This window comes from Centruroides sculpturatus, unplaced genomic scaffold (assembly GCF_000671375.1).
Source record: "Centruroides sculpturatus isolate CEXI.00-Female unplaced genomic scaffold, Cexi_2.0 scaffold163, whole genome shotgun sequence".
Lineage (NCBI taxonomy): Eukaryota > Metazoa > Arthropoda > Arachnida > Scorpiones > Buthidae > Centruroides > Centruroides sculpturatus.
The window spans coordinates 706633-727271 of record NW_019384360.1 but is presented as its reverse complement, the minus strand read 5'-3'; the positions used below and the strand labels follow the sequence as shown (position 1 = coordinate 727271).

At 28.0% G+C, this 20639-nt stretch overlaps 1 protein-coding gene across 1 annotated transcript in view; it reads left to right on the top strand.

Moving 5' to 3' along the window:
- Nucleotides 1–10684, top strand: part of LOC111640938 (dedicator of cytokinesis protein 7-like) — a 65449-nt gene extending 54765 nt beyond the window's left edge. The window contains exons 16-21 of the mRNA XM_023387030.1: nucleotides 4219–4360; nucleotides 4477–4578; nucleotides 8231–8317; nucleotides 8397–8666; nucleotides 8759–8944; nucleotides 10026–10684. Of these exons, the coding sequence (XP_023242798.1) occupies nucleotides 4219–4360; nucleotides 4477–4578; nucleotides 8231–8317; nucleotides 8397–8666; nucleotides 8759–8944; nucleotides 10026–10418 (1180 nt within the window). The 3' untranslated portion in view covers nucleotides 10419–10684. The remainder of the gene's footprint in view (nucleotides 1–4218; nucleotides 4361–4476; nucleotides 4579–8230; nucleotides 8318–8396; nucleotides 8667–8758; nucleotides 8945–10025) is intronic.
- Nucleotides 10685–20639: the final 9955 nt, after the last annotated feature.

Here is a 20639-nt window from a genome sequence, read left to right as displayed (position 1 = left end):
TAAGTTAATATATAATTATATATACAGTACCTAATTTATATATAATTAATATATAATTATATGTACAGTACCTAATTTATATATAATACTGTACAGACTATAGTAATCTCTCCGTAGCGTGTCGCTTGACGGCGGAAAATAGTTTGGCTGCCCGATGACATTTTACGTAATTATAGGAGTTTTTTACGGATACCGTCGCAATTTTTTCGCCGTATTATAGGAATCGTAATTATAGGAACCCGTCTTAAAGGGGGTCTACTGTAGTTTAAAAAAAATTAATTCAGAAATGAGGAACTAACTACTTGAAATTTACTGATTTTAAATAATGCTTATTATAAAATATTGTTGATAGAAAAGTAAGATGTAAACTATGTGATTTTCAATATTTTATGTGTTATTTGATTGGCCCTGTCACATCACAGGAATTTGCATGGGTCAGAAGACATGATTTGTATGGATGCATACTGTGTTTGATAGAGAAATGGAATAAAAGACAAGAGAAACATTTGATCACATTGGATGAGGATTATGAACTCAGATCACATGTATGTTAATTGAAACCATTCAGTATCAGTAATTAGACTCTCCTGGCCAAATTTAAGACAATAATACAATTCAAGAGAAAGAAGAGAGATGAGTATGGAATCTTTCCTGGATATAAAGTTTAAGTCTTTTGAAGAGAGAGGAAAGGTATTCAAAAGAAGGCAGAATTAAAGTCCTCCATTCTTTCTGTTAAATGAAGTCCTCATGATCACTGTGAAAGAAATCCTTGCCATTTCATTGACTAGGAGTTTTTCTATTGTGTCAGAGACATTTTCACCAAACTATCAGCCAGAGCTATATATTTATGACTGAAGACACCTTGATCCTTAAACCAAATCTCTCCCTTTCTCCCTCTCTTAATTGAATCAGAGTATAAGTATAACCATGTAAATCATGATTAGCAGGAAATCATAAAATATATTGTAACACAATTCAATCAAATCAAAACTCTGGTTTAAGAGTAAGGAAAGTTGGTTTCCTATCTGTTTCTTGATGGTCATGTCCTGACTAATGTAAAAAAATAGGTAAAATTCCTGCTTGTATAAACTGAGTCTGTCAGTATATCTTGATATAAAGTCACTGGTATCATTTTGACATAATCCATGGAAAGATTTAAACTCGTTACAGGACTCCATACTTTTATTTGCTAATGAAGCAATAATTTAAAATTCTGTTAAATATTTGAAGTATTTTTTATATCAATATTGATAGGATTATAATAATTTAATTATATTGTTAATAATTATCATCATCAATAAATTATTAATATTTGAAAGAAGTGTTACATAGGAGAACTATTTCAAAATTATAATTAACTGACTTAGGTTGTTATTGTTTGAAAGAAATATTAGTACATGGTCACTTAAAACATGGTCTATGTTTAAAATAAATCTATTTTGTTCTAGTGTTTTCTATTAATACCTTGAATTAATTGCCTTAGGAAGTTGCAATGTAGAGTAAACAATATAGTTATCAACCATCAGACAGTAATTGGCCATTTTGAATCTAAACTCTAATAAGAGTTTTGTAAAAGCTCTTTTGGAAATATTACATGACAGTATTAATGCTAGAATTTCTGCTCTCAGTAGGTAGTAAAAAATCCCATAGGTTTTTCTATTGTTGTGTGTGGCAAATAACTATCATTTAACCTGTTAAAAACATTTAATGTCACTATATCTGATGTTTTTCCATGCTTTTTTTGTATTAAAATAAAAGGACACATTTAATTGATATTAATGAAATAATTTATATATGCATATTATGTATTTAAATTCGTTTTAATGCTTTTTCTGTCATTTAATATATAAATTTTTCTTATTTCAATCAGATATATTTATTATTTTATGATCATTTCAAGTATATACTAGAATTAATGGGTTAATATTGTTCAACAATATGTAACTTAATTATCATCAGATTATGAGTGTTAGTTATTACATATCTTCTTTACTTTCAACAAAAATTATTTACTTCAATTAACATTTCTGTCCTATCATCTATTTAAATTTAACATATCATTAACAATCAAATACAGAACATTAGAATAATAATTATAAAATGAATATTAAACATTTTTAATATTGATTATTTCTGAGATTGTTTAACTCAAGGTTAGACTTTTTTTATTCTGCTTAAATTAAGGAACTAAATCCAAACAAAATGTAGAAACGAAGCTGTGATTATTTGATTTTGATTAAGTAAATACAGTCGACCCCCCCTATAAGATGGTAGATACGTTCCGTCCTTTATGAATCGATTTCTTACGAGTCCTTGCCAATCACAGCCCGACACGTATGCACTTTACGGACTACAGCTGTTTGAAAAGTTTTCTTCCATAAAATTAATCGATTCTAGATTAATCCGACTCAACATTTCCAAAATACGTATATATTTTTTTGGAAATAATCCGTATAAACTACGCTATAAACAAAAAATTGTAGGATTACTTACCGAGTGTTCACCATTCGACATCGCCATTGCTCAAGCTTGTTTTCGTCGCGGAACAGCTCAGCAAAATGCTGCAAACTGCTGAGCTGTTGATGAGCGGTCATGATTTCTGATGTTATTTTTGTGCGAAAACTTCGTTGAACTTTGGAGACATCATTAATATAAATAATTTTAATCGCCGTTGAATAAGGAATGTTTCTTTCACACGAAATGTATAAAATTACAATACTGTATTAGACTTACTGTACCTAATTTACATACTGTACAGACGATAGTTCGCCTAAACTCTCCATAGTGTGGCGCTAGACAGCGGAAAATATATATATATATAATTATAATAAAGTTACAATAAATTAAGTTAATATATAATTATATATACAGAATATATAATTATATATACAGTACCTAATTTATATATAATTAATATATAATTATATGTACAGTACCTAATTTATATATAATACTGTACAGACTATAGTAATCTCTCCGTAGCGTGTCGCTTGACGGCGGAAAATAGTTTGGCTGCCCGATGACATTTTACGTAATTATAGGAGTTTTTTACGGATACCGTCGCAATTTTTTCGCCGTATTATAGGAATCGTAATTATAGGAACCCGTCTTAAAGGGGGTCTACTGTAGTTTAAAAAAAATTAATTCAGAAATGAGGAACTAACTACTTGAAATTTACTGATTTTAAATAATGCTTATTATAAAATATTGTTGATAGAAAAGTAAGATGTAAACTATGTGATTTTCAATATTTTATGTGTTATTTGATTGGCCCTGTCACATCACAGGAATTTGCATGGGTCAGAAGACATGATTTGTATGGATGCATACTGTGTTTGATAGAGAAATGGAATAAAAGACAAGAGAAACATTTGATCACATTGGATGAGGATTATGAACTCAGATCACATGTATGTTAATTGAAACCATTCAGTATCAGTAATTAGACTCTCCTGGCCAAATTTAAGACAATAATACAATTCAAGAGAAAGAAGAGAGATGAGTATGGAATCTTTCCTGGATATAAAGTTTAAGTCTTTTGAAGAGAGAGGAAAGGTATTCAAAAGAAGGCAGAATTAAAGTCCTCCATTCTTTCTGTTAAATGAAGTCCTCATGATCACTGTGAAAGAAATCCTTGCCATTTCATTGACTAGGAGTTTTTCTATTGTGTCAGAGACATTTTCACCAAACTATCAGCCAGAGCTATATATTTATGACTGAAGACACCTTGATCCTTAAACCAAATCTCTCCCTTTCTCCCTCTCTTAATTGAATCAGAGTATAAGTATAACCATGTAAATCATGATTAGCAGGAAATCATAAAATATATTGTAACACAATTCAATCAAATCAAAACTCTGGTTTAAGAGTAAGGAAAGTTGGTTTCCTATCTGTTTCTTGATGGTCATGTCCTGACTAATGTAAAAAAATAGGTAAAATTCCTGCTTGTATAAACTGAGTCTGTCAGTATATCTTGATATAAAGTCACTGGTATCATTTTGACATAATCCATGGAAAGATTTAAACTCGTTACAGGACTCCATACTTTTATTTGCTAATGAAGCAATAATTTAAAATTCTGTTAAATATTTGAAATATTTTTTATATCAATATTGATAGGATTATAATAATTTAATTATATTGTTAATAATTATCATCATCAATAAATTATTGATAATTTAATGATGTTTATTAATGTACACTTTTTTTGTTTTATAGATGTCCAGATTTTTATGATGAAATAAAAATTAAATTACCAGCTCATCTTAATGATCAGCATCATCTTTTATTTACTTTTTATCATATAAGTTGTCAAAGAAAAATTGAACAAACTCCTATAGAAACACCAATTGGTTATACGGTAACTTAATTGGAATCTCAATTCTAACACACATTAATGTATAGAATTGGGACTTAGTATAAATTTTACTTTATTTTAAAAAAATATTTTAACATTAGTATAATGTTTTTTCATAGTGGCTTCCACTATACAGAGAGGGACAATTACAAACAGGAGAACATTGTTTGCCTGTACTCATGGAAAAACCTCCTCCAAGTTACACTTTTCTTACTCCATCTGTAAGTAAATGTTATAATAATAGCGTTTTAAACAAGCCAAAGTTTTAAACATGAAAATGTGTACGTTGGATGTTCAGCGCCACTTTCCTATAAGCCTAGAAGTTTGACAGTTGTGTTTGGAATGTCGAGCATGATTCCAATGACTATCCAAACACCATTGTCAAACTTCTAGGCTTACAAGAAAGTGGCGCTGAACATCTGACGTACACGTTTTCATGTTTAAAACTTTGGCCTCAACCTTGCTAATAAATCATAAGTTAATACTCATTGTTGGAAAANATTAAAATTCTGTTAAATATTTGAAATATTTTTTATATCAATATTGATAGGATTATAATAATTTAATTATATTGTTAATAATTATCATCATCAATAAATTATTGATAATTTAATGATGTTTATTAATGTACACTTTTTTTGTTTTATAGATGTCCAGATTTTTATGATGAAATAAAAATTAAATTACCAGCTCATCTTAATGATCAGCATCATCTTTTATTTACTTTTTATCATATAAGTTGTCAAAGAAAAATTGAACAAACTCCTATAGAAACACCAATTGGTTATACGGTAACTTAATTGGAATCTCAATTCTAACACACATTAATGTATAGAATTGGGACTTAGTATAAATTTTACTTTATTTTAAAAAAATATTTTAACATTAGTATAATGTTTTTTCATAGTGGCTTCCACTATACAGAGAGGGACAATTACAAACAGGAGAACATTGTTTGCCTGTACTCATGGAAAAACCTCCTCCAAGTTACACTTTTCTTACTCCATCTGTAAGTAAATGTTATAATAATAGCGTTTTAAACAAGCCAAAGTTTTAAACATGAAAATGTGTACGTTGGATGTTCAGTGCCACTTTCCTATAAGCCTAGAAGTTTGACAGTTGTGTTTGGAATGTCGAGCATGATTCCAATGACTATCCAAACACCATTGTCAAACTTCTAGGCTTACAAGAAAGTGGCGCTGAACATCTGACGTACACGTTTTCATGTTTAAAACTTTGGCCTCAACCTTGCTAATAAATCATAAGTTAATACTCATTGTTGGAAAAATATCTATTGCAAATTACAGTTAAAATATATAAAAAGTTGTTGTTTAAAGTTGTACTAGTTGTTAAAAATTGATATATTTTAAAAATCTTAAAAATCATTTTTTAAAATAAATGCTAATTTTTAAATAATAGGTAAAACTGCTTGAAAAGTAAAGGTGTAATTAAAATCAGTTTTTACAAGTATTTTGGTGGTTATTATCAATCTATCCAGTACAGCTTTATGATTGAAATTCAATCAATTACTATTTTGAAATTTGAATACTTATAAATCCATTTCAGTATTTTTAAATTTGGAAAAAATAGTAATAGTTGCATTTAAATAAAGTTTCAAAAATCGTCTAAACAACCAGTTTTGTATTAGCATTATTGTCTGATTAGCAGTAAGATATGGATACATTTTGTTTTATACTGGATATAGTAGGAAAGATAAGATATAGTTAATATCTTAATGATGATATTAATACACTACCCCTTCAATGTTCAGTTTGAGAATTTGATAATTCATGATTGTAACTTTATGCACCAACATTTCAACTTTCATGAAAGGTTTCAACCTTTCAGGAAATGGGAAATTACATACTACTGTAAACTAGATTTGGTGCCTGTGCAAAATAGACGTTTGAGCAGGCACAATGCTAAAAGATCACTATACTCACTTATTCATAGGGCTTATGCTATAAATTATATTACTATTTTGTTTATTTTTTATTGTGCTTAAATAAAACGACTTTTGCAGCATAAAAGCCATTGCACAGCATATTTATTTAATAAAACCATTAATTTTTCTGAAAATTTTTTAAAACAGCAGTAAGCATAACATTTTGGAATGAATTACAAATTTAACATTGAAAATGGAACTCAAAGTTCAAGAATTTCATGTTTGTGAAGGATTACTCAATCCCAATTATTCACGAATATGGGGATGAGTGTACAATACTGTCTTCAGATAATCTTTAGAACTTTTGCTCTTTTTTTAAAAGATGGATTTGAAATTGTTTTTAAATATTTTGTGAAAATTATACTTAATTTTATACATTTAAACAGATAAAGGAACATTAAAAAAGAATACCCTGATTTTAAAAACTTAGTATTCAATTATTATTAAACATATTAAAATGATTCAAGTGTTACAATGTTCCATTTGTTGTCTGACAGATCTTGTGATATCCATTCAATAATGTCTGGAGTTACCATTGTAAAGATTGGTCTGACCCTTCCAATTTCCTGGTCTTCCAGAAATCCAGATCTTACTTTGAGGGGATATATCAAGAACATTGGGCATGCTGAAAAGATTCAAGATCTCCATCACCTGAGATAGGATTGCATCAGCCATTTCAATAGTAACTGTAGACATCATTGAACAGATTTTACATGAGATTTAATACTGTTTTGCTGTCTGCAGGAAACAAATGGAAAACATATCAAAACCTACTAAAATAAGAAAACACTTTGGATATTTCCTAACAATTTAACATGTGAATCATTTTGATTTGTTTAATAGCATTTGAGTCACTTTTTAATATAAAGCTGAATTGAAAGTCACAAGAGAATTTGATGTTGAGATATAGAATAATATATAGGTCAACATAAATACTTTATATATTTCATTTCAAACATATAGAAAATTGATTGTGAAAAACATTTTCAAACGAGTTTATAATTTTTCAGTATTTCTTTTTGGTTGTATTGAATTGTATTTCATTTAAGAAATGTTAAGTTGTACATGATGATGTTTTAATGTACTGTACTTGTTATCTTCTGTAATACATTAGAATTTCCAAGATTTTAAAAAATTGAAGACTAAATACAATAAAAAAATATTGATATCTTCACACATCATTCACAACCACAGGAACACAATTAACACAAGCTCTTCTCTTGTTACAAATATGTGACTTGATTAAAAGTCCCTCTGGTACTGGATTCTTGTAAAAATATTTCTCGAAAGTTTTTTTAAAAATCCAGGATAAAATATATTTAAAAAATTGAAGACTGAATAACTTCAAAGGTAAGGTCATTTCTGCTCATGTTAATTGTGTTCCTGTGGTTGTGAAGGATGTATGAAGACATAAAACTTTTCAAGATGTTTCTTAAATGCATTTTCAGTAGAAATAATGCTACAAAGAAAACTACTGAGACATATTTGTTATAAAATTTCAGGTATATACAATATAAAATATTTTATTGAATACAGTAGAGTCCCAGAAACTTGACTCTCAATATTCTGTAAAACTTGTTGGGTGTTGGGTTACTTAAAAAATAATAATAATACATGTAATCTAATGTTTACCTCTATAACTTACTACTAGGATCAAATACGTTATCATTCTTCATTGGTGACACTTGATAATATTATCAATTCAATATGTTAACAAAGAATATAACCCTTTTTCCAAGATTTTACGATGCAAATATCACTAACTTGAAAGTATCCACCAACTAGCCAATATTTTTAAAATTAAAATTTAACCAGAAATAGTATGTTGTTAATACAGACATATGAATTTCCACTTATAATACCATTACAAAAATTCCACTATTTAGACTAGCATCATCTCTATATGAAAGTTTTTTATATACTTTCAGATTCAAATACCAAATATGAAATGGGTTGATAATCATAAAGGAGTGTTTACTGTTGTAGTTGAAGCTGTATCATCTGTTTTTACATTGGTAAATATCAGACATTTAGTCAAGAAAATATGAAAGTTTTAAAAATACATTATTATTTAAATTAAAATTACTGTTTCAGGATCCTTTTCTGGATAAATTTTTATATTTATGTACCATGATTGACAAAGGAAATGTCCCTCGTGTTGAAGAAGTTACAATTGAACATGAACTAAAGACAAGTATTTTGGAAATAACAGAAGCAAAATTAGAGCCTCTTGTCAAGTTTTTACCATTGTTGATGGATAAATTAATTCGATTACTTGTTCGACCTCCTGTTGTGGCTGGCCAAGTTATGAACATTGGTCAGACAGCATTTGAAGCCATGGCTATGATTGTTTGTAATATTACGGTAAATATTTTATATTAATTTTAATTAATCTTTGTATGAAAACTCTTTAATAAAGAAAATTTTTGCTAATCTTTAATTATTTTATAATTAAGAATCTTTTAGAAATACAGAATGATCAACATGGAAGAAATAGTTTATTAGCCACATATGTTCATTATCAGTGTACCTTGCCACATCCTGATGCTTATTCTATTAGTTCGCCAAGTAATAACTGTACGTCATATGCATTTGGTACAGACTATAGTACATTGGGAAGGCCAATATCAATGCCAGTTCAAGTAAGTATTTTATATTAATTTGCTTAATAACAAATGAATAATTTAGTATTAAATTTATAAATGTTAGATTTTAATTTTTTAACATAAATGGATTCAATTTTATTCAGTTGTTAATTTAATCATATTTTTTATAAATTCATTAATATATAATTTAATTTTTCTTATTTTTTGTTATTGAATTTTAAAAATATGAATGATAATTAACTTCTCCATGATGATTCTCAAATGACTTAATAAGCAATATCACAAAACATATTTTTTTAAACTTTTTCAATAATTTATTTGGGTTTTCTCAGAGAATTTGAATAAATTAGATTCAGGTCCTAAGATATATGCTTTTAGTTTGTTAATTTATTAAATAGTAGTAAATAACCATATGAGCTTGCTGGCTTTATTGTTATAATTATCAAACTTGTCACTCATCTTTCCAATTTCTTTAATTAACTCTTAATATCCCAGAATGCATTCAGCTTTTTTACTAGCCCTCTTCAACTGCATTTCAGCAAGAGAGGACTGTTAAAAAAGCTGAATGCATTCCGGGATATTGAGCATTAATTAAAGAAATTGGAAACGTGTGTGATAAGTTTGCAAATTATTGAATTATTGTATATTGTACAGCATTATGTAAATTTTTAATTTTTTTTTATATCTTTTTTTGTCTACTTTTATAATCTGTATTAAATTTTTACCATGATACTCTAATAACAGTTTTGTTTGTCAATTTTCTTATCATCATCTAGTTGATCACCTTATTTATGTGGCCAGAAATCATATACCTTGAGGTTAACCACATAACTGAGGTTTTATTTTATATAGAAATTGTTTACTACATTATTTTTATTTTTAAAATGATTTTTGTTTAATTACACTTATGTTTATTGAAAGTTCTTTTAAATTATATAAATTTTTCATTGATTTTTACATTTTGTGTCAATATATTATTAACTATTATAATATGCATGCTTAACCAATTAGGATATTAGGATAGGATATTAAGACAACACTTTTTTAAAATATATTTTTTTAAGAGTAGATCATAAATATATAAAATAATTTTATAATTAAATATTTTCTCTTTTAGAGGTCATATTACGGACGAAGTAACAGTAATCCAGATATTATGACTTATGTTGATGCAGACGGTGAAGTTAGTGGAATTATGAATAGAGGTCTTGATCGAACTTCTAGTATGAGAACAGCAAGTGGTCAGGATGGTACATTATATTTAATAACAAAATCACATACACGTAAAATAGTTCATGAGGAATTAGCATTGCAATGGGTGGTATCAAGTGGTGCTGCAAGAGAACTTGCTCTCACAAATGCTTGGTTTTTCTTTGAATTAATGATAAAAAGTATGTGTGAGCATTTAGCAACAACAGGCAGATTAGATGTGCCCAGAAAAATGAGATTTAATGAACAATTTTCAGATGATCTTACAACACTGGTAAGATTCTTTCCCAGATATATATAATAAATTAATACTAATATTTTTATTAAAGTAAATTTTATTTAACAAAACTAATGGAATAAATTAAAATTTATCTGTTGCTATATTATAGTATTTGATTTATATAACTATAAAGGTTATCTTATGTAAGCATTTATCACACTAAGTGACTGATCTAACACATTTTACAAATCCTTTAAATTGTATAGCACAATAAATAACTTTTAAAATGTGTTAGATTGGATACTTGGTGTGATAAACCCTTATGTAAGATAACATTTGCAGTTATATAAATCAAATATTATGATATAAGAAATATTAAAATGAAAACCATATAAAGAGTTTGATTATTTTAGCCTACCATTGTCATGTTTAGCGCAATACTTGGATGGTATGAAATGGCACGATTTCATGGTCAAGTAGATACCAATTGAAAATATGTTATCTTAAATTTTTTAAGATATCATATTTTTTTTCTAATGTTAGCGCTAACAAACTGTTTCATTCACAGCTGAATATCAAATGGTAATCTGCCAACAAATCAGAGTTTGCAAAAAATGGACCAAATATTTAAACCCTGCAACTTTGAAAACCACTTAAATCATATTCTGTGCAGACTGGTAACTTCATATTACATAATTTTCCTATTCAAATGCCACCATAATGTGAAGAAAAGACTGTTGCTGACAGAGGTTGAAGTTAATTTGACCAAAAGAGTCACTGACCTCCTCTTGGAAGAGAGGATGATTAACAACTACTACTTCATATCAGTCTACTATTAATATATGAAAAGTGATCCATGTTGGATAGGTTGTGATGGTCCTGCACATGATCAAAGTTGATAACCTTAACATTTGAAAGACTTCATATAAGACTTGTTTAAATAAATAAAAAAATCTCATAAAAATGCAAGAATAATTGCTTTTATGTGATCCTGGTGAAACCAGGTTGAAAAAGTACAGCTCAAGCAAAAACATCCAAGTAAAAGAAACTTTTGAAAGTTGTGGCATAAGCATACTGGAAGCAGATTTGGTAGTAAGATTCAACATGTGAATAAAGTACACATTACACAGACTACAACTATAGGAAATTCTGAATAGGTATTTTGAATGAAGCAATGTTGCTATGATAATAAATAGGAAAAATAAATATTGGCACAGAAAAAGACTTCTAGTTCTACTTTGTGCATTAAAATCGTTGCCTGTACAGTACATTAATTTGGCTGAATGTTAGAATATCTTAAGCAGTATCAGTGAAAGAAGTTTAGGGCAATGGGTTTATGAGTTATTAAGGAGAGATGAAATCAGGAGAAGGAAAACTAGGATGTCCAGGTTTCCTGGTAGGTAAGCATGTCCTCATAATATTGCATTTTATAGAAAAATTATTAGACTTGGTTTGGTTTATTTGGTTACAGTAACACACATGTGTGAGTGATCATCATCCCAGAAAGACTTTTATGTAAAGCTGGCAATTTAAGTGTTACTAATGCAAAGAAAACTCTGCATAGCCAGTCAGTTGGCAATGTGTGAACCCTCGACTGACTACAGGTGTTTGATGGTTTTATGCACTCTATTACTGGAAGGTATTTATTGCGCTGCAATTTGAAAAAATTGTAGAACTATAAATTAGCACTGTCATCTGTCTGCAATCTGTCATTCCTTAATCTTGAGAATGGAGTTAGATAAATGAAAGCTGAGACCAGACAGGGAAATTGCAAGAGAAAGAGAACAAGATTAATTATGTATGAATTTCTGATTTGTATTGCAAGTCACATTACTCCAATTCAAAAATTTTCCTATGAACAGAGCAGCACAAATGAATAAATGACTAGCACAACTCTATTGCTAACAGGAAAAGTAGGATGTACATGGGCAAAACAGTACTACATTTCATGCAGGCAAGTGCTATTTGCTACCTGTCGCAGTAATGGCACATATATTTCGTGCTATATCATTGTCACATTAATTCAATGAACATAATATATATTTTTAAAAATTATATCCTTTTTTTGTAAGAATTATATTTAGTTAATTATTTTGTTAAATTTTTTCCAATACATGGTGCTACATGTAAAGCCAGCAATCAAATGTAGAGAGAAATTAATCGATATATTGAAATCCAATTGATAATTTTGGGTGGGATGTACAACATTATCTAAGTTTGAAACATATAAACATCACTGCCAAGTTTCATAATAATTGGTCAAACAGCCAAGGCGTGTATAGCAAACAGACCAAACCAAACCAACAACCTCATTTATATATAAAGTAATACCCCGAACTTACGCGATAGGTGGGACTGAGCAATAACCGCGTAAGTCGAATTCGCATAAGTCGGGGTATAATTTCGCAATTTGTGTAAAATCCAAATCGGTGTATGTAAGCTAATAAATGTTCTCGTTAATCTTACCTCGTCTTTTGATTCGTTCACAGTTACAAGAAATCACCACATAAAGTCTCTCGAGTCTCCGTAGATATAATAAACACAGAAATAAATAACACAAAATAAATTGTAGTTATGTGTCGATTCCGCACGACACATCTGAGCATGTAAGATGAACAATAGTGTGAGGGGAGTGAGTAATCGAGAGTGGTGTGGCGCTCAAACAAAAGACGAATCAACGAGATTTGAAAATCGCGTAACTCCGGGTTCGCGTAAGTCGAGGTATTACTGTATAGATAAATGGAAATAAACTTTTATATTCTAAAAGTATATAAAGTTTAAAAGTTTCATATTATAAAAGTTTATTGACAATAAAATAAGTTTATCTTTTCGTAAAGAATTGTTTTAAAAATCTACATGAATAAACTATGGACTTTTAGGAATCAGTCTGATTATTCTAACCTGGAGATTGTGGACAGATGGCTGAGTGGTTAAAAGTGACAGCCATCTGGGGGACTCAGGATTGAATCTGGACAGGTCAAAAAACTCCAGGAGTTTTGGTCTGTCCAGATATGTTGAGGTCCTGTCCCTCATACCCAAAATGAGTTTGCTAAAAAAAGGGGGGCCTCTTAGTGTTCTCAGGGAATAAAGGGTTTAAAAAATCTAGAGATTATTATACAGAATTTTATTATTTTTTTGTGACAAAGTAGAAAATTTATAAACGCTATAAAGCAACAAAAATTTTGCTTTTAGTTCTTGTTCGTTTATTCAGTTTGATAGAACTATTTATAAATATAAGTTGTAATTATATTACTAAACATCACGGCTTAAAACTTCACGACGTAAATTGGACATCGATTTTGCATTGAACTAATGTATTATATGGGAGATAAGTTCCAGACCAAATAAAAAATTAGAATTTATGTGGAATTGTATAGGCATTTGAATAGACTTCACTGTTTATATTATATACATTTTTATTTTATTATATATTTTCTAAAATTATGATTTCCAACACAATACAGTACAATACTTTATAAGTGACAATAATGACTATACATAGAGTTTCTACAATATTATTTGTCAAATTAAATATTTAATACAGACTTATTGTACTTAGGTTTTGTTGTATGCTATATATATATATATATAGTAAAATCTCGCTTTCCATTTACCTACCTTATGTCATAAAATTTTCCTGTAAAACTGCACAAGTTTTAATTTAAATCAAACTTTATCTTGGGGCCATTGGCCACCTTACTGAAGTGACTAAGATAGAAGCACCCTAAAGTGACGTTTATCCCCATTTACGTGGCCAACAGAACAGGAAAATCCCGCGTTCCTAAATTCAACCTATTGTTTGAAGCACTTTAAACAGAATTGAGCTTTATTGCTACAGTTTTGAAACAGTCTGCTGAGATCTGTATTAAATATTTAACAGGATTCAATACAGTAGTCTAATTACAATTCTCTGTACTAATTTTTTTCTTAACTCCATTTAAGTGACCGTCTCACTTATGTGAACAGAAATTGTATATTTCCAAGATGGCTATATAAATGAGATTTACTATATATACGTATATGTAACTGAGGTGAATTATATATACATATTCACCCATACACACATCTGTAAATATGCTATGTATATATAGTTATAAATTTAAATACAGATGATGATGAAGAGAATGCTTGTAAGAAATATTCATGTACTGTTTATCCCTTGTTGAAACGACGTAAATGTGGATATATTTTATGTATATCGAGTTTGCCATCTCTAATTAATCAACGACGTATATACGAAGCAATTAATCCGCACGACGTATATCGAGGACACTCTGCACAGAGATTTAGAAACAATTACAAAAGCAAATGTATTTCCAAATTAATTTTCAATAACTATTTAAAATATAAAATATGTATTTCATTAGGAATTCGCGTATCATTTTGATAAAGGAAATAAACTTTGACGAACACTACAAAATTACATTGGTTTAATTTGAATGAATTGTAAAGCTATAAATTTGCACTGTCTGTCCTTCTTTAATCTCGAGAACGGAGTTAGCTAGGTGAAAGCCTAGACCAGATTGGAAAGCCTAAGGGCAGGAGGCCCCGATTAACTCTATGTGAACTTCCGATTAAAACCGGATGTCACGTTATTTTAATTCAAAAATTCTTCCCTGAAAGAAGTTAAATAGATGACCGGCTCGACTCTATTTCTAGCAGGAAAGTATGATTTACTGTACAGAGACAAGACACTACTAATTTTAAGTGGAGAGCATATATTTAAAATTATTTTTCGATACGTTTCTATAAGTGAATACAGACATTATTAACCGAAATTGTTTTGGAATGAATAATTATAATTCAAAATATTAATAGATAAGTAAACATTGCAGATTTCATTACTATTAAATTGCAGAGTTTGGTCGTAATAAGTTACTATAGTTGCAAACATGAAGCTTTCTTTTTATTGTTTGAATTCGGCTATTAAAATATATATACTATATTTATTTATATTTTTATAGCTGTGTTTAGATAATATAACGATTTAATTTCTATTCTGTATATTTTATAACATCTGCCAAAGTAGGAATTAAATATTTAAATATAAATATAAAAATTAATTGAATAATATTATTATGTATACTTAGATATATAATATAGTGCAGGAAACGAATCCAGAAAAAATATATAAAATAATAATAAATAGAGCGTGGGTTTATTGTTTGGTTTACCATTGGTAAAATTAAAAACATCATCACGTAAATAAATGGAAAGAATTGATCAATCCCATTTTTAATTTTAGATTAGTATAATTATGTATTTAATAGCATACTTTATTTATAAAATTGCTACAATAATGTATTTGTTGAGATAATTTTAAAGATTAATTAATGTATTATATCACACAGAAAATAATTTATTATATTATAAATATATAATTCATATTATATTATTTTTTATAGTAAATATTTGCAAAATTATCCGCGATTGTTTTCAATAATATATTCAGATTATACTGTATATAATACTAAAGAATATAAGATGAAGGATGTAGGATATGTAAAGATATAAAATTAATATACATTTAAGATAAATTTTAAATGTAGTATGTAGCCTATATGACAAAGCCGTACTGTACATACGGGGAGCATTTTAGGAGTTTAATTCCTAATTGGAAAGAATAAAATGATTAAATCAAGTTAAAATTAAAACATTGTATAGCCTACAACTTATATTTTTATCCGTTCAATTCCTTCTCAGTTTACTGCATTGCATTACTCTATACAATTAAAATTAATAAACTGGCAAGAAAAAATAATGTATTATTAAACACCATCCTTTTAAAACTTCTGCGCACGGATTTGATATACAGTATTACAAAGCTACATTTCTGTTCATCTTTTCCGTTGCAATATTCTCTGTGTCGTTACAAAAACTTATTTTATTCCTGTAGCATTGAAGATATTGTTTATTGATGTTATTCAAAAATTTATTATGTATTCAGACAAAATCTTACATATATGTACAATATAGTACATATATACATAAAGGCCTACATTTACTAAGTTATGAATTTTTTAGGATTTATGGATAGTAATATTCTATAATTTTATGCAACCACATAAAAGTTTATTAATTTTAGGAATATTATATAGAAATTTAATAAAAATACAACATACAATAATTAGATTTTTACTTTGATAATTATTGATATAGCTTAAAAAATTATTACAAAATATGTAACATTTTATATGCCAAAATAATTTACTTTTTCTTAGATTAAAATTTTAAAATAAAGCGAAAACATAAAGCGAAAACATTAATTTATTGTTTTTTAATGGATTATTTGGCTTTTCTTTTTTAAGCTACCTGTTGATAAAGAAATGTATATAAATCCTATTTATATTTTCTTATTTTTTCTGTTTTCTATGTGTAAAAATAGAAAAAATAAAACAAAAATAGTAATTATAAACATTTCTTCATCAACAGACAGCTTAAAAAAGAAAAGTTAGTAAATCTTGTTCAAATTAATTGAGATTATAAATGGAATCAGAATTATTTAAAAGATTTATAATTACAGCGTTAATTGATGGCATTCATTTGTATCTAATGATTATTTTTGACTCTTAATTTTTTTAAAAGAGTATTTTGAATTATGAAGGTCTTTATTTTGCCTATTATAATTCATAGATGAAAAAAGAAGTCGCGGCAAAACTTATGTAACAATCTTTAACATTTTTCACTTGATTTAAGTCCGAATTATTCAAATTGATAAGAGAGAAATTTTATTGCGATTCTATCCAGTCGAAATTGAGAAAATGTTACGTAAAGAAATGAGCATTTTACTGTATTTTATACGCTACACTGTTAACTTTCATAGTTGCTTAATGTTATTCTACGTTTAAGCTGTTTGGATCCAATTTGACCCTCATGTAAATACATTTAAAAAGTTTACTGGAATGAAGTAACATCTAATAATTTATAATAAGTTTTTAATGAAAATATTGGTTTTATTGTTTCAGTATAAAAGAGTATGAAAATTTTTTAAATAGGAAATTCGTAATAATAACAATTAGAATATGCTTGTGTTACTTTCTTTCAAACAAATCCTTTGCATACATTACATATAATAGTGCATTTGTTGTTTGTTTTAGAGCATATTCTACATCTTCCTCTTTTTCTCGAATTTTCCGATGTTGACTGTTCTGGTTCACCCACAGTTAATTGAGACTTCTGAAATTTATTCACTCTGCGGGTGTTATTTGTTTGGCATGTGTGTCTGCTTTGAATAAATGGCTTTTATCAATGATTCTCAGTGTGCTTCTAAAAACTATCTTTTATCCAAACGAGAAGACTTTTGAGTACAGTTAACTTTTGCATGCAATAATAAGCATTACAGGAAGATATATCAGTTATATTATATTTGATAAAATTGTATGTATGCAGAATTTGTTTTAGGGGACTGTTATCAAATTCTGTTTACGAATATCTGTAAAATTAGATTTAAAAATAATTAATAATAATGTATTTAAAGAATTTTTTATATGCTTCTGATATTGAATCAGCAGCATATAATAATTCTTCAAGTTCAGTGAAATCTGCCATAGTTTTGTTTTCTGGATAAGAGAAGACACTATTCCAAAACAATTATTTATTGTGACATCGTCACAATGCCGGGCTGCAAATTTTAATCATATTTTTAATTAATTAAATTTAATTTAAACTTTATGCTCTCCGTCTCGAATTAGTAGTGTCTTACCCCTGTGCATCATACTTTTCCTTTAACAATAGAGCCGTGCCAGTCATCTATCTAACATCTTTCGGGGAAAATTTTAAAATTGAAATAACGTAACTTGCTCCTATGATTTCTAAATCTGGTTTCGGATTTCATCTATCTAACTCGTTCTCGAGATTAAGGAAGGATAGACAGAGGAAATTTATAATTTATAATTATAGAGGTTTATAATTTTTTCAGATTACAACGAAAAAAAAACCTACAAAAAATGTTCATTCGGAAGTAAAAGGTGAAATAGTTATTCCTAGATATATCTAGCAAGTGAAATAAAACACAAAATACAGTCAAACTTCGGTTTTCGAATGACTGACTCACTTTTCGAACAATTCGGTTCACGAACAAAATTTGAACTCATATTTAACTCGGTTGCCATATGATAAAACTCGGTTTCTGCACAAGGTACTCGGCAAGAGCTGACCACAGATTAGAGAGGCACAAATGATCATCTTTCTATACTGCTTATGTTAAAGAAAGCCGACGGCGCGACCAATCAACGACAGGATTACCAATTCAGAAGTTAGTGGCGCAAGATCGCCTCGCGTCATTAAATGTTACGATACGGAATCATCGATGACGTTGCTATTTAAAATACATTTCAATATGCATGAGGAAAAGATGATACTTCTGTTTTTCGGTATGCTCCACAGTTGAATTTAAATCAAATTAATTAATAAAACCGCGTTAATTGACATTCATGTAATATAAATGGCATCTAAGAATTTGTCTTTAAAGATGCTTAAGTCAAATTAAATAACAAAAATTTATTATATATAATATAATATTATATAATATACAATATTACATCGCATTTGTAGGCATTTTTATGCATGAAATACAGCTAAAAAGGTAAAAAAGACTTTATTTTCGGGGTCGGGAACGGATTAGTTAGAAAGTTATTTGCAGTTGAAGTGAAGTAAAATGTGCTTGGGTCAATTTCGATTCAAATAGTACGCAAGTAATATATGTCATTAAAATATTATATATATATATATATATGTGTGTGTTTTTAAAAAAATTTAAATCAAGATATATAAAGATTATTGCTATAAACAAAAGGTCATGATGTGTGATTTATACAGAATAATTTATAATAAAATAAATAAAAATTTCAAATTTATTTCGGTCAAAATGGACGCAAACAGCCTACAATGGTTAAACCGTTATAATTACCTTATTAATATATTACATAAATGAAGTCTATACGCAAAATAAGAAAAATTATTTAACATAAACTTCCACAAATGAAAATTGTACAATCCACGCGGAATTTTCATTACGGAAATGAAAACGATTAAAATCGTAGTTGTAATTACAAATTAATATGAATAATGAATTAAAAACAAACTTAAAAATCAAAAATGTAAAAACTGAAATTTGTTTAACGTGTTTTTTCATTGTCTTTCTAATTCTCGTGGGAAATTGTGAAAGAAGATATGAAATTCCTATAAAGAAAAATTTGTGAGGAATATTACTTATTAGATTTGCCGTAGTGTTTTGTTACTCTGCTAATAAGACGCTAATTGAATCTCAATTGAAAATTTAAATTTAAACTTTATTTAACAAATTAAACTTATTGAGCAGAGCCTATTTTTTACACGATATTTTATTGTTCAAGAGTTATTGAAAATCTCGCTTATAAAAATTGCGTGTGCATCTAACACTACAGCGATATCGATTTTTTACGTTACTTGTTTTATTTTTTTAATATACATTTCATTTTTATGTGTTTAACTCGAAATATGTTTTAATTTTTTAAAATCATTTATTTGAGGATATTGAAATGACTACACATTAAACTTAAAGTGCAAATATTTCAGATCATTTTGAAAAATCCGTTCATCGTACGTTGCGCAGGAACAGGACTTTGCACGATTCGATTTTATTACAACTGTAAATGTAGAGAAAGCTTCACAATAACGTTCTATGTTGACAAAGCTGACCATTTTCAAAATTCGATAAGTACAGTTGTAGTGATCGAAGAAGAATATGGGTATCATTTTGTTAATACTCGTCGTAGAACACGACTTCTTTGATAATGGAGAATGCCTTTGATATCTTTCTTATTACTTTTATGCGAGATAACTAAAATTCAATTAAAGAAATATTTATTCTTATAATTTTATTAAGAAAATTTTTGTCATTTTGTGATTAATATTATTTCAATAAATACTAAAAGATGTCTAACCGACTGGTTTTTGTATATTATGCTAATACTTATAAATAAATAATTCGTTTTGATTTTATTATAATTCTAAAAATTTTGATAAAAATGACTAAAGTTAATCTTGAAATAATACAATCTCGAAATTGCAAAAACTCTCCACTTTTGACAGATTGTATTCGTTATCTATGTAACAAAAGGGGACGGTTTTTTCCAATTTAAATCCATTTACTCGTCTATAATATCTTTGTAATAATGACTTATCATCTGTTATTCTAAGATATTTCTTGTTTTTTTACTGGTCGTGAATTGTTATTTTTTTTAATGAAATTATTTTTTGAAGCTTAAGTTTTTTTCGTAAGGATTCCAATTATGCAGAGATTTATATATATATTATTATATG